Source organism: Pipistrellus hanaki (assembly GCF_964339955.1).
Source record: "Pipistrellus hanaki genome assembly, chromosome: 1".
Taxonomy (NCBI): domain Eukaryota; kingdom Metazoa; phylum Chordata; class Mammalia; order Chiroptera; family Vespertilionidae; genus Pipistrellus; species Pipistrellus hanaki.
In genome coordinates, this window is record NC_140503.1 from 61,523,893 (window position 1) to 61,550,133 (window position 26,241).

The 26,241-nt window shown below is 41.1% G+C and overlaps 2 protein-coding genes across 19 annotated transcripts in view; both read right to left on the reverse strand.

Moving 5' to 3' along the window:
• MAPKBP1 (mitogen-activated protein kinase binding protein 1) overlaps positions 1–2,699 on the reverse strand; it is a 61,804-nt gene extending 59,105 nt beyond the window's left edge. For 2 of the 3 annotated variants that reach the window (XM_084904456.1, XM_084904454.1), the window contains exons 1-2: positions 2,553–2,699; positions 1,842–2,062 (exon numbers count right to left, since the gene is read on the reverse strand). In XM_084904456.1, coding sequence (XP_084760582.1) covers positions 1,842–1,958 — 117 coding nt within the window. In that variant the 5' untranslated portion in view covers positions 1,959–2,062; positions 2,553–2,699. The remainder of the gene's footprint in view (positions 1–1,841; positions 2,063–2,552) is intronic. The other variant, XM_084904455.1, reaches the window with a different exon arrangement.
• Positions 2,700–8,045: 5,346 nt separating this feature from the next.
• MGA (MAX dimerization protein MGA) overlaps positions 8,046–26,241 on the reverse strand; it is a 133,475-nt gene continuing 115,279 nt past the window's right edge. For 14 of the 16 annotated variants that reach the window (XM_084904290.1, XM_084904295.1, XM_084904296.1 and 11 more), the window contains 6 exons: positions 23,930–23,981; positions 16,500–16,706; positions 15,578–15,689; positions 15,061–15,294; positions 12,734–12,910; positions 8,046–11,923 (listed from right to left, as the gene is read on the reverse strand). In XM_084904290.1, the coding sequence (XP_084760416.1) occupies positions 10,650–11,923; positions 12,734–12,910; positions 15,061–15,294; positions 15,578–15,689; positions 16,500–16,706; positions 23,930–23,981 (2,056 nt within the window). In that variant the 3' untranslated portion in view covers positions 8,046–10,649. Of the gene's footprint in view, positions 11,924–12,733; positions 12,911–15,060; positions 15,295–15,577; positions 15,690–16,499; positions 16,707–23,929; positions 23,982–26,241 lie in introns of those variants that run through there. The other 2 variants (XM_084904299.1, XR_014796808.1) reach the window with 2 other exon arrangements.

A 26,241-nucleotide genomic window follows, 5' to 3' on the forward strand; every position in this document is an offset into this window, starting at 1 on the left:
AAGATTACGAGTGTCTGTAGCACTAAGAATGACCCAACACAAAAAAATGAATGAACAGAATCAACTCTAAATAAGTTTCTAAGTTTCAGACTCATTCTCTCACATCTGGAGAATATGAACAACAATTAATAGGAATCCTTGGAAAAGTTACTATCTTCACTGCCAAGGAACCTTGTAGCCAATTTTGATTTAACTTTTTGAAAAGAAAAAAAAAAAAAAAAATATATATATATATATATATATATATATCGATATATTGATATATACATACACACACACACACACACACACACATATATATATATATATATATATATATATATATATTTATTTTTTTTTTTAATTGACTTCAGAGAGGCAGGGAGAGGAAGAGAGAGACAGGAACATCAACGATGAGAGAGAATCATTGATCGGCTGCCTCCTGCATGTCCCCTCCTAGGGATTGAGTCTCCAACTCGGGTATGTGCCCTGACTGGGAATCAAACATGAACTCCTGGTTCATGTGACCTCCTGAGCCACACTGGCCAGGCCCAAGTTTAATTTAATATGACCCGAGAAATATACAGGAAAGCTATTCACCTTCTGACAAAATTCAAGTAAGGTTCTGCAGCAAGGGACAGATTTCTGAACTAAGTCCTCCCAGAACCCTGCCATGTTGTACATTAGCACTCTCAATCATTTCTCATTGGCTTTACTAATCTCTGAAGAGATACAAGGCAGTAAAACGCTATGGTCTCAAATGCCTCTCCCTGTAGCAATCCTGTACCACTCAAGGCTACTACTCTGTTTAAACACTGCTAATATACAAAGGTCTAATCTAATCCCGTGGGAACAAAGCCCTAGACTCCCTCAGGGACTCAATAAATTTAGTCAACTTTTGCATTTTCAAAGTTGTGGGCCTCGCCTCAACACAGCTGAAGAAAACATAAAGACCAACACTGAATGGATGCAAAGGGACTTGGCCTCTCAGGCACTTGTGCAGCAGCAGGGTGGCAGGCGGCTCTTGGCATGCAGTGAATGAAATAAGCAACATTCAAGGGCAAGGAGAACTGTTTTGCTGTTATCATTCCTAGGAAGCCAAGAAGCTCCAGTTAAATTAATTTAGGTTTCTTGAAGAGACAAATACGTTTGAGCCCAGGCAAGAGTATTTGCCAAGCCAATTCCTCAGACTAGATGTTCTAGCAAATTTCTTCCCTTTTATTTTTTATTTTAATTGATCTTAGAGAAGAAGGGAGAGGGGTAGAGAGATAGAAACATAGATGAAAGAGGAACATTGTCAATTAGCTGCCTCCTGCATGCCTCCTACTGGCGAGCAAGCTCTCAACCCTGGCATGTGCACCGACCAGAATCTTTGGCTCCTGGATTGACACTCAACTGCTGAGCTACACCAGCCGGGCAGTTCTAACATATTTCTTTATGCTACTACTGTCTTACATAATCCAGCTATGACACCAACACTTACGGCTACATTAGTCACAGCTTAGCCCTTCACAGGATATGTGATCCCACTACTCTCTTCCAAGAAGGTAAACTGAGTCACAGCATATCAACTGGCTTCCCCAAGCACAGACTTAGTTTGTAGTGAACTGAATCCAGGTTGCCTTCCTCCCAATCCTTTTTCCATGAATGAATCTCAGCATGCCCACCCCTGCTGCTATTTCTCCTTTAACCTAAAACTAAACCATTGCTTTCTTGAAGGGCAGAGATGGGCACACTTGATCCTTTAGACGCCACGGGGCCTTCTAGTCCTCCTCTTTCCCAAGAAAGAGTTAGGAGGAAGAGGAACACGGAGCAAAGGAGGGGAGGGTTGGAAAAAGGTGGCTCCCAGGACCAGGACTCACCTTGGAGCTGAGGTCCTCTCGCCGGTTGCCTGCCTTGCTCCTGCGTAATTTGATGGATGGGGATCGCAGCAGGTTCTTGAGCCGGCTGGTAATGGTTGACCCTTCCACGGCCATCATGATGAGGAGACCCTGGACAGTTCCTGGCACAGTCTTGGGATTTGCCTCAACAGCCGCACTGCCTGGCCACGCCACAGGGTCTTCCAGTACGCCCTCTCACTGACCTGAGACAGCAGGAGCCCACCTTACCGCCTGCCTAGCAGCGTCTGCCGCTCTTACCTCGGCATTGCTCCTTACCCTCACATTCCCGCCTTCAAACCCTGCGCGGGTCCTTACAGCGTCTGCAAGAATTAGGCCCGTGCCTGCCGGACGCGTCTGAACGGGAGGATGGACGGGCCCTGGAGGGCTAGTACCTGGTAGCCGGTCTGGTCCCCGTTAATTCCCAACCGCGCCCATGGCAATTGCAGAGTTCGCGGAAGCACGCCGCCGAGGCCACCGGAGTCCCTCGGGGGCCGGGGAACCTGTGCCAGCGGCCGCAAGGCGCTCGGCACCGCGGGGCTCGCTCTGGCCCGGCAACCCCTCCGCCGCGGGAGCCTCCCACCCCCACCCCGCCCGCCCCTCAGGAGCCTCACACTGGGGCCCTGGACCTTCCTCTTTCACCTCCCTCAGGAGCCCCTACTACTCGCCAGCGCCCCCGCTCGGACCCAGCCTCACCAGCCCTGGGGCCCGGGGCCCGCAACGCTCCCAGCGCCCTCAGCCATCGCGCTCGGCAATTTCGGCTCCGCGGCCGCAGCGGCGGCGGCAGCAGCTATGGCGGCACAAGCGGCTCAAAACGCGAAGTGCCGCCGGAGCCCAGCTACCGGCTAGGCAGGCGGAGCGGAGGCGAGGGGGCGTGGCCTGAAGCAGAGGGCGTTCCTGGAGGAACCAATAAGGTGTGGGGGGCGGGCCCAGGGGCGGGCCTAGGAAGCCCAGGACCTGGGGCTCGAGAACCACGGATTCCGCAGGACGTAGCCGCGGGGATCCCTCCTAGAAAAAGGCCGGCGGGCACAGCGCGGCTTCTCAATGGAAAGAACCAAGCCTTTTATGGTACTAGGAGGCCTGATTCCCTAGAAAAGTACACTCCCCAGAGCCCCAACAGGACGGTAACTACGCCCCACGGTGCCAAGGTTGGCATTTGATAGGCCCGAGGGACCAGAACCGAAACTAACTCTTAGAATTACAAAACTGAGACGCGGCCAGAGGCTGTGCTCCCCATCCACCCCACGCGCTGGGGCTCAAAGCGGTTGGAATAGTTGACCTACGTGGACGTGACTCTGGAGCAGCGGTCGCCAACCGGTGGCCCGTGAGGTCCGAAAATTTGGCGACTGCTGCTAACGTTTTCGATTCTAAGAAGGGTTTATTAATTGGGCAACCCAATTGGCCATGTTGGAAGTAAGGGGAGGGAGATGATTGCCTTGGATGGAGCTTTAGGTAAGTGGGGGAAGGAAAAAGAAAAATATATGTTCCTATATGTTTCACGGTTTCTTTCACCGTCAGTGTCCCATCAGCTCCCACCCCGAGTTAACCAGGACTTTGTTGATCCAGTGCTTTTCCTTATTCCTATCAAAATTCACTCATAAAACCTTTCCCCTATTACTGTACTACTTTGGTGTGGTCCCTGAAGTGGTAGGAGACAGTTGTAGCGGTATAAGCTTTCGCTCATGGGAATTAGGGGGCGTGCACAAAAATAAAATTACAATATTATTCCACAGGTATCTCTGCACTAAGAGTTTATTTTCTAGGGGCTTTTCTGTCTCATTGCTACTTCAAGAAATTCTTATGAAAAGGTAAGCCTAAGCCAGAGAAATAGTACGAAACATGTGCCTCAACCTATCCAGATCCTTGGAACACTGGTGGACACGTTAGTAAGAGTGAAGAACCCGCCGAAACCGGTTTGGTTCAGTGGATAGAGCGTCGGCCTGCTGACTGAAAGGTCCGGGTTTCGATTCCGGTTAAGGGCATGTACTTTGGTTGCAAGCACATCCCCAGTAGGGGGTGTGTAAGAGGCAGCTGATCAATGTTTCTCTCATCTATGTTTCTAACTCTCTCTCTCCCTTCCTCTCTGTGAAAAATCAATAAAATATAAATTAAAATAATAGTGAAGAACCCCTAAACGCATTGCTCTGGGTGGGTCTTGTACATCCAACTGGCAAAACAAATGTGTCCTTGGTGTGTATTCTACATTATGAAAAGAAGGCTGTTAGGTATGTCCTTGTGTACCCTAACCATGTATTAAAAACAAGATCTGTAAAGCTCACAGATCAAGAAGTGGCTTCCTAGAAGGCAGATTAGAGGCATGAGACTTCCCTTTCCCTTCAACTAAGCACTGCAGATATAATGAAATTGTAAAATGATACTCTCTCCTTGCTAAGCCTGTCATTTTACAGTGGTAGGAGCCAATATAACGCTAATAAATGGTGCCACCTGGTGTCCTTACTTGTGTGCTGCATTCCCAACAACGGCCATAAGAGTTGCCCCTATTTCTCTCCAGATCACTTTTGTGTCCACTAGTGGTTTCCTCACTCATGGTCAAGTGAAATGGGTTTAGAGTATTATTGGTCATTCCCTGTCCAGCACTACATTGATTTATCCCCTTAGAGAAATGTTTCCCAAATTACTCTCATCTATAGGTGAAGTTACAAAGGCATATTCAAGCTCCACTTTTCAATGTCTAAGATTATCTAGCTGAAAAGCAACTGAGTACAGTGTAGGTTCAGATATTTCTAGTTTAGGGCCAAAACCACATTTATTTTTAATTCCTCACAATTTAGTCCAACCTTTATTGTCTAGGTAGGTTCCAGGCAGCCTTTGAAATGCCAATATATGAATAGGCTAGGCTGTTCTCAAGCTTCATGAATTCCTCAGAAAATAATAGTCCCAGCCAAAACCGTTTGGCTCAGTGGATAGAGCATTAGCCTGTGGACTGAAAGGTCCCAGGTTCAATTCCGCTCAAGGCACGTACCTTAGTTGCACATCCCCAGTACAGGGCTTGCAGGAGGCATCTGATCAATGTTTGTCTCTCATCGATGTTTCTCTCTCTCCCTTCCTCTCTGTAAAAAAATCAGTAAAATATATTTTTTAAAAATAGTCCCAGATCCAGTGGAATAGCAGCTTATTCCCCGTTTCTCCTAATTAAATACTTGCCACCCCAACCTTCACAATGCAGTTGACCATCCACACAGGAAATCACTTTTTATTCTGCTTGTGTATGTCCAAAACATGTATATGGTTGTCACTCTTAAAAAAGTGCCCAACATATCCCCAGTAGGGGGTGTGCAAGAGGCAGCTGATGGATGACTCTCTCTCATCGATGTTTCTAACTCTCTCTCTCTCTCCCTTCCTCTCTGTACAAAATCAATAAGATATATTTTTTTAAAAAAAAAAAGTGCCCAAGAAAAGATGTATAAACTTGTCTGTTTTGCACTATACTCATTAGACCAGATTTTAAAAATTCAACCTAGATTTAACATGCCAATACGTGCACTTAACAGATCCTTGAAAACTAACAGGCTATAGTAATTTGCTCACTAATTCAAATATTTATTTAGCACCTTTATATGCAAGGCACTGTAGGACAGCTGAGACCAATGCTTGCAGTTGGAAACAGGATCTCAAAACAATACTTCCAAGACTGCATTCCTACTTTTTTTTTTTTTTAATATATATATTTTATTGATTTTCCACAGAGAGGAAGATAGGGGGATAGAGAGTTAGAAACATCAATGAGAGAGAATCATTGATCAGCTGCCTCTTGCACCACCCACACTGGGGATGTGCCCAAAACCAAGGCACATGCCCCTGACCGGAATCGAACCCGGGACCCTTCAGTCCACAGGCCGACGCTCCATCCACTGAGCCAAACCGGTCTCGGCCCTACTTAAATTCTAAGAGCAGTTTACTAGAGCAAATTTAGTAGAGCTTAGATTTGTCTCAGGATTCCCAAGTCAACCTAGTTTTTAACCAACTCACCATGACACACACTTGCATCACTTTACTCAACACAGATTTTGTAGTTCAAGTTTAACCCACAATTATACCTCAATTCAAGTTGCATACACACACACACACACACAGTAAGCTGAAAATTGACCATACCTTCATGACGCCCACCAGCCCATCAGGAGTATGCAAATTAACCCAGCAAAAGTGGTGGGTGAATCTGCATATGCAGGCGTCAAGTGGTAAGGGTGGGGGTGGGATACTTGTTATCACCATAGCAACAATGCAAGCATTCTGCACCGCCCCAGCTGCTCCAGGCCTCCGGGCAGCATGAGAAGGCTTTGGAAAGGCAGTCCCTGCTGGTGCGAAGGCGGTACCAACAGCCAGGAGGGAAGGCAGGCCCATTCTTGCACGAATCTTCATGCATCCAGCCACTAGTGTGTGTGTGTGTGTATAATGTATAATTTCTAATTTCAAAAATGCATTTTTGACCGTTTTGTTTCCAAATGGCAGTAAGGCCATATACCTACATCTTTAATTTTCTCTGCATCCAGCTATTCATGTTCATGTAAAATTTTATTAAACACTAGAGTGCATGAAATTCGAGCAAAGATAGGGTCCCTAGGCCTGGCTGGCAATCAGAACCTATTGGGGTCTTCCGGCTGCTGGCAGAGGCCTTCCTTCATTCTGCACCACCCCCTGGTGGTCAGTGCACATCACAGCGAGTCACCCAACTCCTGATCTCCCAGTGGAACTCCAGAGGGAACACTTTGCATATTAGCCTTTTATATATAGAGGCCCAATACACAAATTCATGCCATCAGTGGGGTCCCTTGGCCTGGCCTGTGGAATCAGGATGAAACTGGCTGACATCCTGAGGGGTCCTGGATTATTAGAGGGTGCAGGCCAGGCCGAAGGACCCTACCAATGCATGATTGGGGCTGGAAAGGGACACAGAAGGTTGGCTAGCCAGGGAGGGACTGCAGGAGAGCTCCAGGGTATGTCTGGCCCATTTCGCTCAGTCCTGATCGGCCGGACTCCAGCAGCAAGCCAACCTACTGGTCAGAGTGTCTGTCCCTGGTGGTCGGTGCACGTCATAGTGAGCAGTTGAGTGGTCTAGCATATCATTAACATGTTACACTTTGATTGGTTGAATAGCCGATTGGAAGGCTGGACATTTAGCATATTAGGCTTTTATTATATAGGATATGTGAAGTACTGATGTTCTTACAAGCACTTTCTTCAAGATCAGCAATTTTGTACAAGAAATGTATTCTGATTGGTTACCAATCATTCTCTATAAATAAAGTACCTGAAAATGGGCCTATTGTTGTTTGTTTTTAATCTGCTGGGAGTGAGGAACAGGGTTATCATATGCTAGACCCATCTTCAAAGTGCATTTCTCTCTCAATTCACCTGACACCATTCCATTAGACTATCTCAACCAGTATAATTAGGGGGATAGGTGGGAATTATACCACTGAACTGCCCAAATAATACATGGATTCTCTGCCTCTGTATTCAAAACATTTTCATACTTATTGAAAGGCCTGTCAGGTATTTCATCCATAATTCTGGGGGAAAAGTCTTGAATTTACTATAAAATTACACAACGTGATTTGTGTGTTTGTATAACTGGACTTAATCTATGACCTAGAGTAGTTCAATCTAAAGGATTCCTTTAATAAAAACATTTTTACAAATTGTGATACTAATTTACATACATCTTAATTTAAGATCATCTACTGTGCCCCGGCCATTGTGGCACAGTTCGTTAGTATGTCATCCTACCATATTCCAAAAGACCATGAGTTCTCTCTTTTTCTCCCTTCCACTCTCTAAAATCAATTTAAAAAAAAAATTTTTTTAAAGATCATCTATAGTCCTTACCTGCTAAGACTGAGTTTATGTCGTTATTCCCAAGGGTAACAGGCATATTACCATTGCACAGATTGGTATTATGAGGCTAGTCTTTCTTCATTGTAGAACAATTTTTTGATATATAAACTTGCCATCAAATTGTACAAAATTTTCAAGTCTCCATGTAAAACATGCTTCAAGAATTAGAATGCCAAAAATTCCCCAAAATGGCATGTCAAAATTTTTGAAAACAGTAAAGAATTCCTTATAATAAACCTACTTCAGTGGCACCTCGAGGCATTAGGATTCCCTACTCCAACTCAGCACAAACTTTCCAACACCAAGACCTGCTTTAATTATTATAACCGATTTATTTCTTTCAAGTTCACACATTCTGCCTTCCACTCGCCAAACTTCTTCTGTTCTTGGGTTTCTAAAAAAATAGTCATTTTTCAAAAGCAGAAAAGGAAAGATATATATTTAATATATAAAAGAAAAGGCTAAATCTGACATAATTATATTCTTAAAAACATTCCATTTATTTACAGATGTATAAAAAGGCGAATTATTGGGCTACTGAGATCATGCTTCTTATAGAGTTAGGGTGAGAGCTCACTATTCTCCAAATTCCTCAACTTCTCTTGCTCAACATCTTTCATAATCACACATGTAATTTTCATAGATCAGCTTCTCCTGGGGTAAGGTTAAAGGGTTTGGATTTTTTTAAGTTTCTGTCAAACTTCAGGATTGTTCTGAAGACTGAGCCCACCTCAAAATAGCCCTGATATCTTCTTAATTCTAAAAGGTCTTGAAAACACCATGATCTTGGGGATTTGTAATGACATCTGCAGCCTTTTTTGAATACCAGAAATTACCTCTTATTTCCATCTTATTACAACTCTCATAAATAGTCAAATATCTTTCCATCAAGAACTGACTACTACCTGTTTGTCTATAAAAAAGGGAACAGTGTTCAGAAGCAGAATGGTCCTTTTCCTGAGGATTCTTCACTCACTTGCCTGTTCCTTGGCTGACTCTCAAAAGGCATAACAAGAGCTTTGGGAAGTCAGGAGGAAAAGTGAGGACAAGATGAGCAAGGAAATAATGGGAAACTGCTATACTTAGATTGAAGTACTAGCATCTCCAAGGACAATTATTAGCAGGGAAGACAGGTGCTGGACTCCTTGGCTAAGGCATGAATGAAATCTGCTGGGTAGAGGGGAGTGGGAAGGATAATGAGAAGCACTCATTACCTACTTCAAGCTTCTTCAGTAACCTTAGAGGAGGGAAAGTTGAATGCTGGATGAGCAAGGTGTAGAAAGGCAAGTAGCACAAAACAAAGAATTTGCTCCCACTGCAATTTGCAGAGGAAAAATTTCCACCCTTTTTCATCTGTTGATTACAAGAGTTACTAGAAAGGGAACCAACCATGAAAGTAGTAATTTACTGGCTAGAATCATTCCAAAGTTGGTCTCACAACCTAGGTCTAAAGATACACTGAGTGGGATTTGGGATGAAGAAGGCAAGGGATGTAGAAGATATAGCATCACCCAGGCACAGCCCAGGCACTGGAAGCTCTTGTGTTAGTGTTTAACAACACAAGCAAATCCTGTCAATGAAGACAGAACATGGGTTACATTCCAAAATATAATTAAGAAAGGCAATATGTAGCAGCTAAATCCCAGTCTATACATTTTCAGAATAGTGATTCTTGCCCCCGGGAGTTCCCAAGAGACCCCTCAAGTGCACCATGATTATTTACAAACTAGATAGGAAACATTTCTATACTCAATACAAATCTCATCTTCTAGGTTGAAAACTTCAGCCTTTGAGAATCTATCAAAACAACTATACAAAAATATAAATATCTTCATCTTTACAGGCTGTCAGTCCTTCATACCCTGACAGCTAATGTGTGAAAAAGCTCTACAGATCATTGAATCCATGGTAGCAGACAATAAAAAATATATCTTGTGATTCAAATACTGCCTTATTTCCCTGGTAGAGTGCCTTCTGTGACTTTTCTTTACTTAACATCCTGTGCAGGTAATGAATGAAACCTTCAAGCACCAGGAGGCTGGTTTGCTTTGGAAAATAACCAGCCCCACAACTTTTTATTTTGGCCACTGTCTCTGGTCTCGGGAGGGAATGCTTTTCATTTTAGTTGTCTCCTGAGTGACATGATTTATGAAATGGGGAGGGCTCCCTCTATGCCCACCTCCAAAATATATATTCCAGGTGAAAATCCCTGGTCCTGTGAAATGGTCTTTTCAGTGCCAAAGACAGTAAGGGAGAAGTAGGTGTTGTTGTTTTTTAACATCTCAGAATAATTATCTTAGTAATAAAAGTTAAAAGCATTCCTAATTTGCCAAAAGACTTGGATTGAATTCTTACTGAAAATGTGAGGGAATGGAAGTTATTTGGGATATGAAAGAGCGTATTTTGCTGAATGACACAAAGTACTTCACTTTGGTATTCCATGTTATCCCATTCCTCTCCTCCTACATTTAAAACACCAACTGAAAACTCTCTTTTCTGGATCCTTCTGCACAAGTGCATCACCTCCCTTGGATTTCACACCTAAACCATATAGCTATCAAACTACAGGTCAGTCCACAGCAAGTCTGAAGTCTCAAGCAGCTTTTTATCTCGTAGGGAACTAGAAAACCACTCTGGATCTAGAATCTTATGAATTCCTTAGGTGAGAGGAACACCTCATGTTCAGTAATGGATCAATCATATCTTAAGAGAGGATGAGGAGACCCAGCACCACAAATGAGGTAACACATTTTAACATGATTAGAATTTCATAATAGTAATTTCTTACACCAAGGTCAGCAACCTATCCCTTTCTCCACCATTATCCACTGCATCAAAGTCAAGGATTACAGTTCCATGACACAAATAAACAGATGCCAACGGAGAAAGGAGGTTTCCTCTCACAGCCTGGCTTCTGCCTAAGGACATATAAGTTCATTTCCCTGCAGAACTTGATGAGGCCCCCGAGTTGCCCAATTTGACCGCAACAGGTGCCAATGTAGGCATCACCTTGCTCTCCCGGCTTTCCTGGTCATTCCCTATTAAGTTTATTTTGTGTCCAACTGACCCAACTTTGGCTACAGGTGCCAAACTAGGCATCACCTTGAGACTCTGACAATCTGCATCACTGGAAGGATTAGCTACTTTTAACCCCAGAGGTGCCAACTTTGGCATAGGCCTCCACAAAGTGTCAGTAACATTGTTCTCTAGGCCAGCTTTCATGCGTAGAATGGGGGGTGAGGAAATATTTTCAGACTCTGCAGGGATACCAGAAGTACTCTTCCCTCCATCACTGACTTTTCTTTGGGGAAGAGGGGAATCCTTTATCTCAGAGTCAATAACAATCTTAAGGACATCTGGCTCAGAGGCTGGTTCTACAATTTGTTTTTCATTCTCAGAAAAGTCATCATCTTCCAAGTGCAAGAGAAGGGGACTGGCAGAGTCACTCTCTCCTTGTACATCAGGCAACTCTTTCACACCAGTTCCCAAGTGGCCAATCTGGAAACTTGCTCTGTTCCCAGGAGGATGCTTACTGATGAAAGCCTGTCGAGCATCCCCTGGGAATTCTGTATCCATAGAGCTGGGCAGTTCCGCCAGGCTAACAGAGTCATCATTTAATTGCTGATTAAGAAAGGCAATCTCATTGAGCAGAGAAGTCAGTGTCTCATCAGTATCATCCTCATCTTCCATGTTAGTTAGCAGTTCGCTGGGATCCAGTGCTGCTTCCTCAATAGCTGATGCTGCCTTTCTTAGTTCCATCTCTATGCTTGAGTCTTTCAGATCTTTCATTTTTAATTTATGAAATGAAGACTCCTTTGGCTTCAGTCTCTCCCGTCTTGATCCACTCTCTTTCCATTTATACTGAATCCCTCTCGTATTACCAGAAATCCTTTTGGGTAAGAAATCTTGTGCTTCTTGCACACTGGAAATATCAACCGTTTGTGGAAAACCAGAATCTTTATTTGCTAGAAAACCCTGTGTTGGACCCAGTGCCAGTCTGCCACCTTTATGACTGCCTCTGGAAGAGATTCTACCTGAATCTTCAAAGGAGTTATCTTCATTCCTGACAGTCTTTTTCAGGTGGTCAGGTGACTTGCCATCAGGAACTTCATGAGAATATTTGCTGCCACTCGTATCTACCAAACCTCCCTCTGTGGCCAGTGATGTCACGTTAACAATTCTTGGCATCATAAATAAGTCATCATTTTCTAGGAGAAAAGAAATTCATTTAGATCTATAGTAGTAAGTATCTCTCTCATTCATACCCAATGACCATTTGGGGAATTGTAGTGAAAATTCCAGTCTATTTTTATCAAAAAGCTAAAAAGAAATACTAGTTCTTCAAATTATAGACCCAGCCTAACAATATGTAAAATCCAATAAAAACAACTGGTATTTGAGATCCTAAAACCTAACTATAACCCTAGCCTTAACACTAGCCCTAACACCCTAATTTAAACCCTAACCTTAAAACAAAGAAAAAAAACAAAACAAAAACAAAAACACACACACTAGTATTTGATATCCCATCCTTAGCAGTATTATTAGTAGTAAGGATATCCTTGTACCCTAATAGAAATTTAGGTGCCTAAAACCTAAATCATCAAAGTGGGACTTTCTTTTCAACTCTACTTCTTATCCCTAAAAGCAAGTGATGTTCAAACTGTATCAGGCTAGTAGTGTAGGAGTACACCCTGACTATAAAACAAAATTAACAAATACTTCTCAGTACCCAAAACTAAAACAATGCCTCATTTTCCTCACATCTTTTCAAGTCTTTTTCTTTTTAGAAATATCTAGAGAACACAAAATAATTCCCAATCCCAGGTAAAGAAGACCAATCAATACCACATATGAAGCCAAATGTGTTCCAAAAGGAGGGTCATTTCTTTCCAAGGAACATTTGAGTAAAATAGTTCTTCATGATTACAGACACATTCAAAGGCTTTCTTTTTCACAGTGAGCTATCAGGGATAACTCTTTTTCACTATCCATAAAGAATAACACCTATGACATACCTGATTGAGCCACAGCACTTCTGGCAAGTTGAGTCTTCAGATCTGCTTCCAATAGAGCAGGAGAAACAGTTACCACTGGTCCTGAAAATAGGGGACCTTTTAAGGTGAGCAATTGCCCTTGTGGAGTCATCACGATGTTGGCAGAGGTTTGTGGAGTGTTAGAGGGTGAGGTATTTTCTGTAAAAAAGATCAGAGATTAATTAAGGATTAAAAATCTTCAACTAATGCAAGTTTAGCCTATGAGTCTAGGAGATATCCCTAAGACTACACACTGACTTAAAAGGAATGAAATAAACTTCAAATTTAGTTAGGGAACCTCAACTTGGAATTTACTTTCTGAACCACTTTTCACTGAATAATGGTGGTTTCTCCTGTTTTGTTTTTGTTAATCCTCACCCAAGGATATTTTTTTTCATTAAGTTTTAGAAAGAGTATAAGAGAGGGAGGGTAAGGGGGGGAGGGGGGAGATAGAAACATTGACGTGAGAGAGACGTATCAATTGATTTGTCTCCTGCATGTGCCTCCATCAGGGTTGGGGATTGAACCTACAATCCAGGTACATGCCCAGGACCAGGAATCGAATCTGCAACCCTTCTGTGCACAGGCCAACACTAACCACTGAGCAACAATGGTGAGGGCCACGAGTTCTTCTAATGGTCAGACTTTATTATTATTGAGGAATAGAGTTATGGAACCACTTTTTTGATGGAAAGCTTCTGATAATCTTGATGGTGAATGTGGATGAAGTCATATACAGTTCTACTCCTAGGCTTGCTTGCTTCCCTATATACCTCTAACAAAATATTTCAAATTTCTAGACCTCAGTTTTTCTATCTGTGAAATGAGCTGACTGGACTAAATGATCATTAAAATCTTTTCTTAGCAATAACATGATTTGATTCTGCAACTTTAAAACTAACTTATACTTCAGTATTTATCATTACTATCTTAGTTGATTTTAAAAACCAAATTTCCTGGCCCTAGCCAGTTTGGCTCAATAGAGCGTCGGCCTGCGGTCTGAAAATTCCAGCCAAGGCACATGCCAGGGTTGTAGGCCCAATCCCCAGTAGGGGTTGTGCAGGAGGCAGCCAATCGATGATTCTTTCTCACCACTGATGTTTCTCTCTCTCTCTTTCCCTCTCTATTCCACTCTGAAAATCAATAAAAATATATTTAAAAACAACAACAAAAAATTCCCTGGTTCATACATTTCACTCAAAGAGTAAAAAATGATATACCATTCTCTAAGGATATACAAAAATAATGTGAAACTAGTATTATCTCACTTCCAAAAATTAATATAGGAGAGAGCAATAAGTTAGAACCAACTTATGACCTGGAGAGTATCATACTAAGTGAAATCAGTCAGTCAGAGAAAGACAAGCATCACATGATCTCACTCATATATGGAATCTAATTAACAAAATAAACTAATGAACAGCGTGGATCCAGAGACATGGAATACAGTGTGGAATCTCAGAGAAGGCAGGGTAGGGTAGATGGGTGGGAGGTAATCAGCCAAAGATCTTATATGTATATATGCATGACCCATGGTAGCAGGCAGTGGGGTGGAGAGGGCTTGGGGCAGGGGTGGGCTAGAGGGGGTCAATGGGAGAAACAGGGGATATGTGCAATACTTTCAGCAATAAACATTAAAAAAAAAACAAAAAAACCCCACAATTTACTTTGTTCCTTAAAGCAATTCATTGATAGGCAATCTGATTCAACAAAATTAAATTTTAAAAATCTTCCAATATATTTGTCTCAGCTAGGCCTAAACTTCCTCATGACTGATAAGCAGAACTGCAAGGAAAGAGTTCATGTATAAAGACTGAAAAGATGGCAGCCTATGAAATACTCACTGAAACACTAGAGGGAAAATATATGACTGTATACTCTATCAGAAGTAGGTCTTAAATGTTACCATGACTGTAACTTCTTAGGATTTGGTTGAATGTTAAAGCTAGAAACTGAAATTTAATGTAATTAATGTTCTACTTTTTATATAACCACTAGAGGCCCAGTGCAGGAATTCATGCATTGGTGAGGTCTGGCTGGCCTGTCCCGATCGATCGACTGATCAGGGGCGGTTGGTCAGCCAGAGGGAGGGGCTGCAGGTGGTTGGCCAGCTGGCCCCACCCCCTGGTCAAACTTCTGGTAGAGAAAATTTGCATATTAGCATTTTATTATATAGAATATTTAATTCATTCACTTACAACTAAATTATGGCCACAAGATGTTCAGTCCACTAAACTAAACTAAACTAAACTAAACTCAACTCAACTAAACTGATGTTCATTAAGAAAAGCAAAGAATGGCCCTCCTACCTGTGGCCTGGTCTCTTTTTCTGGAAAGAATCAAAGGTTTCCCCTTCCTGTTATTTATAAACATCTGTCCAAGATCTACAGATGATGCAGAAGATCCTTCCTGCTGTTTGCTAGTTCTGGGAGACACATCAAACTCATCTGATCCCATCTTCTTTTTTCTTTTTTGTGCCTCTAGTGCTTGCTGTTTTGCATAAATATATTCTAGCTTCTTCAGGACCACTTCTTCTGTCTTACCTATAGGTTGACAAGGAATAAATTGTCACTCTCTGTATGACCCCACTTAATAATGAGAAATAGAATCAACTGAAATTGAGTTGATTTAACTATATTCCCCAAAACTATGGAAGACAAGAGTGAATATAAACCAAGAGAATCTGCCCATTTAGTCAAAAGATAACTCTGCAGTTAACTATGGGAACCAAACCTTAAACTAGACTATCTGAAAGATCTATTGAGAATTTCTCTTTACTAAAATTATTTATCATACTCTTAACCAAAGATCATTTACATATCTCACCTGAAAGAGATGATACTTTCCGTATCAAAATATTTCGTTTTCGAGTCAGGAGATTTTTTTGTCCTATCAACTTGTCAGCTTGATCTGTTAGTCCTTGAATTTCGCTGAATGCCTAAAAATAAAAATAATGTGCCAATCAATTTGCTCTTCTTACACTTCTCTAATAAAAAAAAAATTAATCTAATATTTTAAACAATTTTATAATGCCATTTAAAATAACCCATACATTGTTTTTTGTTAAACTGCAGGCTTTCTGGCTTATAATTCTAGGGAACATGATTATTTCCAAAAAGCATCACTGAGTGGGTTACAGGTGTTTCCACACTACAAGGCGATACAAAACATTTTACTCTGCTTAGATTTTCATAATCAACTTTAAAGTCATTTCCCAGTCAAATTAAAATATGATTGAAATAACTTTGTTTAGAGAACTATGAATGCTTGCCTTGTACTCCTCTCCAACTCCTACTTTAAAAGCAACTAAAGTGAAATTTGCCTTAGACAGTCAACATGCAAACTTAAAACATCTACTAGCTTGAATATTTCAGATTTCCTTTTAAAAGGACTATCAATTGTTAAGAAGTATGTTAAAATATCACTTATGTTGTGCTTTCCACTGTGATAAACTGTTCTCAGTGCTATAGAGAACACCAATGTAAAGAGTGCTAAACAGAGCTTATCAGGGTTTTTGCTTTATTTGAAGGAAGGATGGCTCTGCCAACTAAAAATCTGGCTTTTAATGAAAAGCTACTCTGATACAACAAAAAAACTCTTTCTCCTAAAGGATGTATTGGGCCTTCACTAATCCATATTCAAATGTTAAATACAACTCTATTTCAATCTCCCTTGAGTGATAATATTTTCTCTTTTATGTTTAGAAGATTCTTACTCAAGCTCTTAATTGTCTATACAGAACACTTACCCTAGTAAGAATGAGACTTTTGGAAACCTTGGAAGAGTGAAGTAATCCCAATGTGGTCTTCAATTTCTCAAAGAGATCCCTCATTTCACCACGCCGGCGCCGCTCATTGGCAGTGTGTGTCCGGCGATAATAAGCAAAAGCTTCTGCTTCTTTCTGTAATTTTTCATTCCAGTGTTCAGGCTTCAGTTTTACATTAAATTGTGAAGCCTATACAAACAAAAAATGACAACCTAAATGTCTTTCACATGTACCTTCCCACTTCCTCCATCCCAAATGGCATTGCTCTGTATCAGACAACCACATCTTCTGCCTGGACTATCATAGCCTCTCACATACTACTAGTCTATCCTTCCTCAAAATCTAACTGTGCAAATTCCTTTTTTATTTTTTATTTAACAGTGCAAATTCTTTTTTAAAATCTTTATTGTTCAGATGTTTATCTTTATTACAGAGGTTCCTCTTATTTCCCCCTACAGCCTCCCTCTACCTGGTTCCTACACCACTCCAGGCCTTCCTCCACCCCCTCGACTGACCTCATCCATAGGTGTAAGCTCTTTGTCCAATCTCTTCCTGCACCCCCATAATCTCTTCCACCAAGAAATGTCAGTCTGCTCCCTTTCCATGCCCCATTCTACCGTGTTTCCCTGAAAATAAGACATCCTCCGAAAATAAGACCTAGCACATGGAAAGATAAGACATCCCCTGAAAATAAGACCTAGCGCAACTTTGGGAGAAAAAATTAATATAAGACACTGTCTTATTTTCGGGGAAACAGGGTATTACATTCACAAGTCTGTTCTGTTCATCAGGTTTTTTACTCAATTTTAGGTTAACTTGTTGATAGATATGTATTTGTGGTCACTTTGATGTTCATAATTTTTTATCTTTGCCTTTTTCTTCTTCCTCTTCTTGAATATTTTTCAGCATTTCATATAATACTGGTTTGGCGGTGATGAACTCCTTTAGCTTTTTCTTGTCTGTGAAACTCTTTAGCTGACCTTCAATTCTGAATAACTTTTCTGGGTAGAGTAATCTTGCTTGTAGGTTCTTGCTATTCATCACTTTGAATATTTCTGCCACTCCTGTCTTGACCTGCATGGTTTCTGTTGAGAAATCAGCTGACAATCACATGGGTACTCCCTTGTAGGTAATTAACTATTTTTCTCTTGCTGCTTTTAATATTCTCTTTGTCTTTTGCTCTTGGCATTTTAATTATGACATGTCTTGGTGAGGTCTTCTTTGGATTCCTTTTGTTTGAGGTTCTGTGTGCTTCCTGGGCTTGTAAGTATATTTCTTTCACCAGGTAGGGAAAGTTTTCTGTCATTATTTCTTCAAATAGGTTTTCAGCATCTTGCTCTCTCTCTTCTTCTGGCACCCCCATAATTCAGATGTTGGTACGCTTGAAGTTGACCAAGGCTTCTTACATTATCTTCAACTATTTGGATTCTTTTTTCTTTTTGTTTTTCTGGTTGAGTGTTTTTTGCTTTTTTGTATACTAAATCTTTCACTTGATTCTTGCGATCCTCTAGTCTGCTGTTGGGACTCTGTATAATATTTTTTATTTCAGTCAGTGTATGTTAAATTTCTAGTATGTTAAATTTCTCGAGGGTCTCGCTAAATTTATCGGCCTTTTCTAGGAAATTCTTGAAAAACCTTATAACCATGGTTTTGAATTCTATATCCAGTCGTTTGTTCTCCTCCTTTTCTTTTATTTGTGATCTGTTTCTTTGCCTCTGCATTTTCGCTGCTTCCCTGAGTTGGTAGGGTAGCTTTGTGTGCTAGGTTTCCTATATGGCCCAGTGGGTCAATCTCCCCAGTTACCTGAGGTGGACACTCTTGGTGCACCCCTTTGTGAACTGTGTGTAGAGTTTTGTTGTAGTTAAGTCTTGATTGTTGTTATCACTGGGAGGAATTGACCTTCAGGCCAATTGGCTGTGAGATCAGGTGTGTCTACTCCAGGAGACCTTCTGTATTGGAGACAGCCTTATAGGACCAGACTTGCAAAACTGCAAAAGCCTCTGTGCTCAGTTGGGATGGGGCAGAGTCTCGGGGCTGAGTAGACAGTCTTGGCTTCCCGTTAGCCCCGCCCTTGTGCGTGCGCCTCTAGACCTCTGCTTTCCATGGTTCCCTTGAGTTTCTGCCTGACGGTCCAGATTCCCCCTGTAAGAGCATAGTCCCCCCAGGGGCTTGTCCGGAATTGGGTTTCAGTGCAGTTGGAATTGGGGTTCAGTGCAGTCAGGAGCTTCCAACTCCCTTCCTCTAGGGAAAGCCTGTGGCAACCTCCGCAGTCAGTCTTCTCTGTGCACATTCTTGCTCACACCTCTAGACCCCTGATTACCGCGCTCCCCCAAGTCTCCATGTGCATTTTTCTCTACCTAACAGTCCAGTCTCTCCTCCCCCCTCCCCCAAAATGAGCCTGGGTCCACAGGGTTTCGGCCAGAACTGGTGTTCAGTACAGTCAGGGGCTTCCTTTCCCCTCCCGCCGGAGAAAGCCAACCAGGCACTCAGCCACCCTTTCTCTCTGCATGCGTCTCCATACCTCAGCCCTTTGCAGCTCCTCTGATTCTCCCTGAGCTTTTCTTTCCTTCTATTTGTATAATTTCCACTCAGCCAGCTTTCCTGTGGTTCTGGATGATGTCCGTTCTGTCTTTTAGTTGTTCTGAAATTGTTGTGCGAGGGAGCAGTTTAGGTGCTTATCTATGCCGCCATATTGTTTCCCCCCCCTCATCCATTTCTTTCATTTGTGACTTGTTTCCGCATTTTGGCTGCTTCCCGATATTTATTTCTATATACAGGGTAGCTGCTATGTCTCCTTGAGTTGATAAGAATGGCCTTGTGTGGTAGATGTCCTATAGGGCCCAGTGGCTCAGCCTCCCCAGTCACCTGAGGTGGATGCTCTTGGTGCACCTCATTGTGGGCTGTGTGCACAGTCTTGTCATAGTTAACCCTTGATTGCTGTTGGTATCACTGGGAGGAATTGACCTCTAGGCCAATTGGCTGGGAGGACCAGCTGTATCTTTACTGGAAGATCTGTTGCGCAGGAGTCACCTTTATGGGGCAGGACTTGCTTCAGTAGGGCTTTGGCACTCACTAGGACTGCACCCCGAGTGTGTCTCTTATGGACGTTAAGAGTTGTAATCTGGTATGGTCTCACTCTGACCACTGGGTACACTGTCTATTGGATCTCCAAGGAGGTGCAAGGCCAGCCACTGTCTGAGGCCATCCAGCAGGAACTACAGAGGACATCTGCAGATTCCTCCTCTTTGTATGGAGTTTGGAAGAGCCCAGGTGAAGCCCAGCTGTGAAGCAAGACAGGCTGCTGCTGCATGGCCTTGGGCCTTCTTTTAGAAGCTCTGGGGCTGTCTGACCCTGCTGCAGTTTGACAGGTTTTAGGCAGAGATAGGACAGGCCATTCATATGCAAAAGCCAATGAGCACAGCTTGGTTGGGAGGTGGGTGTAAATTGGGTGGGTTGGGGTCTCTGACAATTACCAGGGCGGAGCAAACAGTAATGTCTGCCAGTCAGCCCTGCACCAGAGAGGTCCCTGAGTTTCTGCATTCCATGCCCCTGTGCAGGAACAACAGTCGCTGCAAGCACCTGCGAGAAAGCCGCCCTGGCGTTCCTGTCCCGATGCCAGACAGTCCAGTTTCTCCCCGTGTGTGTCCAGGTCCCCCAGAGTCTCACTCGGAGCTGGAGTTCAGAGCCAGCGGGAGCTTGTATCTCCCTAGTGTTTAAAAGAGCAGCACATCCAGGTGCCAGCACTTTCCGTGCCTTCACTCCTCTTACCTTCACCCCCTTAGCTGTGGAACTTCCACTCAGCCAGCTTTCCCACGGTTCTGGGTGGCAGTTGTTCTGCCTTTTAGTTGTAATTTTCATGAGGTTGTGAGGGGCAGCAAGTACGTGTTTACCTATGTCGCCATCTTGGTTCTCCATCAACAGTGCAAATTCTTTTTTTTTTTTTAATCAATCTTTATTGTTCATATTATTACAAAGGTTCCTCATTTCTTCCCCCCCTCCACCCTCTACCCTTTCCCCCTCCCCCATTGTCCTCATCCATAGGTGCACAGTTTATGTTCAGTCTCTTCCCGCATCCACCACTCCCCTTTTCCCCAAGAATTGTCAGTCCACTCCCCTCCCGTATCTCTGATTCTATTATCTATTATAATCAACAGTTAATATTGTTCATCAGGTTTTTTAATTTCCTTGGTTGTTGTTTTTTAAATAAACTTTTATATTTTTAAGAATAAATTTTAAAATCTAATAATTTTAAACCTTGTTTTTTTCTGCCCTCGGAACTGAGAAGCAAACTTGTTTACATGTAACCTTGCCCTAAGGCTATCAAAAGGCATAGCCATTCAAATGTAAATGAACACATTGTTTAAAGACAGCTGCTGGCTGGAATTGGATTACCTGTTCTGGATGGGAAGGGCTTTTCCTCCTCTTTCTCCATTAAAATTAAGGTGTTAGCTTTAAAACCTCTTTTTGGCAAGAGAACTTAAACTTTCAGAACTTTAAATTTTTCAGGTAGTAAATCAATTACTTAGCATTTTCTCAAATCAATAATACCTCCACATGCCCACGGATACACTTCAAACAAAAGACACTTCCAAATAGATCAACCAACCTCATCCAGACCCCACACAAGGCACTCACAGATCAACACCCCAGCGCTACAACAACTCAACACATCCAGATCTAAGCCTTCATCACTTGATACAGCAGACCTTCAAGTTCCCCCAAAAGTTTCCAGCCATGTCAACAGTGTAAATTCTTAATCTAACATTTAAAATTCAAATTTCGTATTTTTTCAGAAAAATTTTTCTTGACCCTCAGGATGCCTTAGGCTTTCTTATTTCATTTTAGTTTTTAAAATTATGTACTATAGCCCGGGCAATGTGACTTAGTGACTAGGCATTGACCTATGAACTACAAGGTCACAGTTCAATTCCCCATCAGGGTACATGCTCTGGTTGCAGACTCAGTCCCCAATAAGGGGCATGCAGAGACAACTGATCAGTGATTCTCATCATTAATGTTTCTATCTCTCTCGTTCTTCCTCTCTGAAATCAATAAAAATATACTTAAAATTTTTTTAAATTACGTATTATAGATGCGATAAGTAATAGATGCACATAAGGTTTTTAATATAAATATTTAAAAGGTTTATAATGAAAAGCAACTGTGCCCTACACCTGCACATGAACCAACAGAAAAAAACCACTTTATCCTTTTTTTAAAAAAATTTTTATTTTAATTGATTTCAGAGAGAAAGAAATAGGTAGAGATAGATAGAAACATCAATGATGAGCCGGGACCGGTTTGGCTCAGTGGATAGAGCGTCGGCCTGCGGACTGAAAGGTCCCGGGTTCGATTCTGGTCAAGGGCATGTACCTTGGTTGCAGGCACATCCCTAGTGGGTGGTGTGCAAGAGGCAGCTGGTCAGTGTTTCTCTCTCATCGATGTTTCTAACTCTCTATCCCTCTCAATTCCTCTCTGTGTAAAATCAATAAAATATATTAAAAAAAATAAAAGAAAAAAGAAACATCAATGATGAGAAAGAATCATTGATTGGCTGCCTCCTGCAAGCCCCATCCTGGGATCAAACCTGCAACTCAGACATGTGTCCTGACTGGATATTGAACCAGGACCTGCTTCATAAGTCCAAACTCAACCACGGAGCCATGCCAGCCAGGCCATTTGATGCTTACAGATGCTTTTTCTGGCTCTTAAATCTATACCTAAATAACAAATAGTAATATAAGCATATGCTTGTTAATTTTCAATGCTACCTATCCACTTCCTGTTATATAAAAGAATTTAGCCCACACCACCCTCTTACTTCATTTCATCATCTCATCTTCCTAATACAAACATATCATTAATTTTAGTTCTTTAATGATCCCTATGCAACTTGAATATAATACTAATCTCAATCTCTTACTTCATCAACAATAAACAATATCTCTATAAAATGAGATTCTCAGCACTTGTTATCCTTCCTCTTATTTCTTCCTTCCTCTTCCATCTCCCAATTTGTCATCTGTACTTAAACATTTTCAACACTAAAATTAAGTCTTCCAGATTTTATTCGTGATTAAAAAAGTTTTTAAAAAATCACCAACAGTGACTACCCTCTTATGACAATGTGAATACTTTTCATACAAAGTAATAAATACATTTCTGGTCTTCTACAGTTTGATTTTGTTTTTCCCTCTCTGATGTGTCTAGTTGTCTTCTTTTTTATCAGAACTAAAATCACTGTCTTTCTAAAGTTAAACTTGTTGAGCATTAGTATAGTACAGGAGAATAAAAGATACAACAAGACAGAATAAAAACTAATACCAAGTTTAAATATAGCAAAAGGTTATAAATAATTTACATGTAATAATTAGGGCGCAAAAACAATGGATTGTATAAGTAAGTTATGAAAATTATTGTATCTGAAAAATGTTTTAATATAAATGAAATATAGTAATATGTACAAAAATGATTACAAGCATGTAAATATGTATCATGTGATCCCAAAACCAGATCAAACTCAAACTAACCATACCAAGGGGTTTTTAAGAAAGGATCTAAATACTACTCCTTCAACTCAACCCAAGATTCATCACCGCCTCTATCTCTTAAATTAAGAAGACAGAATAGCAAGTGGAAAATGATTTAAACAACCAAACTCTCTTACATTCTTAATGTCAATAAGGATAAAAAAAAAAAAAAAACCTTGCTTAGTTATATCATGATATACAGTAAGTATATTCATAAAAATCAAAGAACATTTTAATTTCATGGCTTCTTAAAATGCTAGCCATCATTGCCGAGACCGGTTTGACTCAGCAGATAGAGCATCGGCCTTCGGACTCAGAGGTCCCAGGTTTGATTCCAGTCAAGGGCATGTACTTGGTTGCGGGCACATCCCCAGTGGGGTGGGGGGGTGGGGGTGCAGGAGGCAGCTGATCGATGTCTCTACCTCATCGATGTTTCTGGCTCTCTATCCCTCTCTTTTCCTCTCTGTAAAAAATCAATAAAATATATATTTTTTAAAAATGCTAGCTATCATTAAAGAGAATTAATTTTTAGGTCACTGAAAAATCACCTAAGGATGCCAGCTTGTTTTATGGCATATCATTATTTTAACAGGATTAAAATGGATAAGAAATTTATGAAACCTGATATGCACATCAATTTTCATAAAATGCACACCCATTTTAATGCTTCTAAATTATTCTACCATCTGGGTAGAAGAGAGAATTAAGAGGAAAAATAGCATTAAAATGTAATTTCATTAAGGGTTAAAAAAAAAAAAGCTGATTAACTGATTAGTAAGACTACCCTGAATATATCTAATAGAACTAATGTTGTTTTAACCCTAAGGGCAAATGGCATCATTTTATTAAATAAGTAATTATTGTTAAATATATTATAAATACCTTTCGACTTCTTTCAGCAGCTTTTTCGTCTGCAGACATATGGGTATGGCACCTAGATAAAGATAATATTTTTTAATGTCTTTCTAAAATTCAGTAATCTAAAACCTATTTTCACAGCTATATTAAATAAAACCATCTCAAATTGTCTAAATTGTAACTAGCCTCTTTTCTCCAAGGTCTGACATGTGGCAATATAACTAATTTCCTTCTCTAATAAATGGTGTCCAAATAGTCCCTAAAACTTTTTTCAATCATGACATATTTTAAACATACAAACCAGTATAAACAAACATATAATGAAAATCCAAGTATCGCCAAAACCGGTTTGGCTCAGTGGATAGAGCGTCGGTCTGTGGACTGAAAGGTCCCGGGTTCGATTCCAGTCAAGGGCATGTACCTTGGTGGCGGGCACATCCCCAATGGGGGGTGTGCAAGCGGCAGCTGGTCGATGTATCTCTCTCATCGACGTTTCTAACTCTCTATCCCTCTCAATTCCTCTCTGTGTAAAATCAATAAAATATATTTAAAAAAAGGAAAAAAAAAGATAAAAAGAAAATCCGAGTATCTACCACCCAGCTTGAGAAATTAAACCTCTAAAAACTAAGATCTTTTTTGCAACCTATTCAATCCCATTTCCTTGTTCCTTCTCATAGGTAAACACTCCCAAACTGAGTTTACCATGCACGTATTTGCAGTTCTACTAGATATGTGGGATATATCCCTAAATAGAAAATATTACATAGCACTTTAAACATTATATAGTAAGTATAGGGTATCTTTCTTTAACTGATCTGTTACACTCACCTTACATCTGAGACATGTTGATACATATACAGTAGTTCTAGTTCAATCATTTTAAGTGTGAATTTTCAAAAATTGATTTCAGAATGTTAGTTGTTTAGGTTGTTTACAAATTTTCACAATGCTGCAGTGGACAGTCCCATACATGACCCCTGTACATGCTTTTGTAGGGCATATATCTAGAAGTGGAATAGATGAATAGAAGGTGCGCACTTCTTCAACTTTAGTGATGTCACACTTCTCCCCAAATGGTTTTACACTCCCCACCTGTAGTATGTTCCATTGCTCCACAATTAGGTAACAGTACTATTAGAAATTTCAATTTTGCCATTCCTATGGGTGTGAATTGATAAAGTCACTGTGGTTTGATTTATATTTCCCTAATTACAAATTTTCATTGTTTACTGACTATCCAGGTTTCCTCATGTGAATTCCATGAGAGAACCATTACTTCCTTTTCTAACTGAACTAGAGGCCCAGTGCATGGACTCAGGCACACTGAAAGGGAATTAATTAGAAGATGGACTACGGGGCAGGACTAGGCAAGAAGAGCCATGCACGTCCTGGAGCCAACCTCCCATGATCCCTCCCTGGCCTGCCACACCTGGGGTGGCACCGTGGTTTGAAGGGCATCTGCAGAGTGAGCAGGGTCCCTCTGGCAGGTGAGGTCTCTCAACCTAGCCTGTGGGGATCAGGCTGGAATTGGCAGTCCGACATCCCCCAAAGCATCCCGAATGTGAGAGGGCACTCTGCAAAGTTGCTGTCACTCGGCAGCTCCAGTGTTGAGAGTATGCCCCCTTGTGGTCAATGAGCATCACACCTACCAGCAGACTGGTCAGCCAATTGCTTAGCCTTTTATACATATAATTTTTTTCTTACTGACTTGTAACAGCTTATATCCTTGATAGTAATTCTTTGTCAAACATTATTATAAATATTTCTTTTACAGTCTAAGTTTGCCTTCTCACTGTTTTCATGGTGTTCTAATAGACAAAATATTTTAAATTCGTAATAATCTGCTGTTTTACAACAGTTTGTGCTCTGTGTGTATTGGTTATTCTTGGTCCTTTATTTATTAATTGATTTGAGAGAAAGATTTGTTGTTCCACTTATTTATGCACTCATTAGTTGATTCCTGTGTATACCTTGACAGGTCTTGGCCCTTTATTTCAGTTCATTAACATGGTATACCTTTATTTAGTGAATTCTTCTTCAATTTCTTTCAATAACATCTTACAAAACTTTTGTTAATAGTCCCAGGTTTGTTTTTGTTACTATTGGTAGTTTTTAGAAAACATTTTTTATTTGTTGCTATTATTTAGGAACTTAATTTTTACTATGCTGAACTTAAATATCCAGCCAATATTGCTGAACTTAATTAAGTCTAATTAAGTTTTTAAGGGATTTAAACTCTTTCATGCTTAACCAGTAGGCAACTGAAGTAGCCTCCAAATAGCTCCAGAGTAAAGAAAACTACTAGGACTACCTCCCCCTCCCTTAGACTTTCTCAA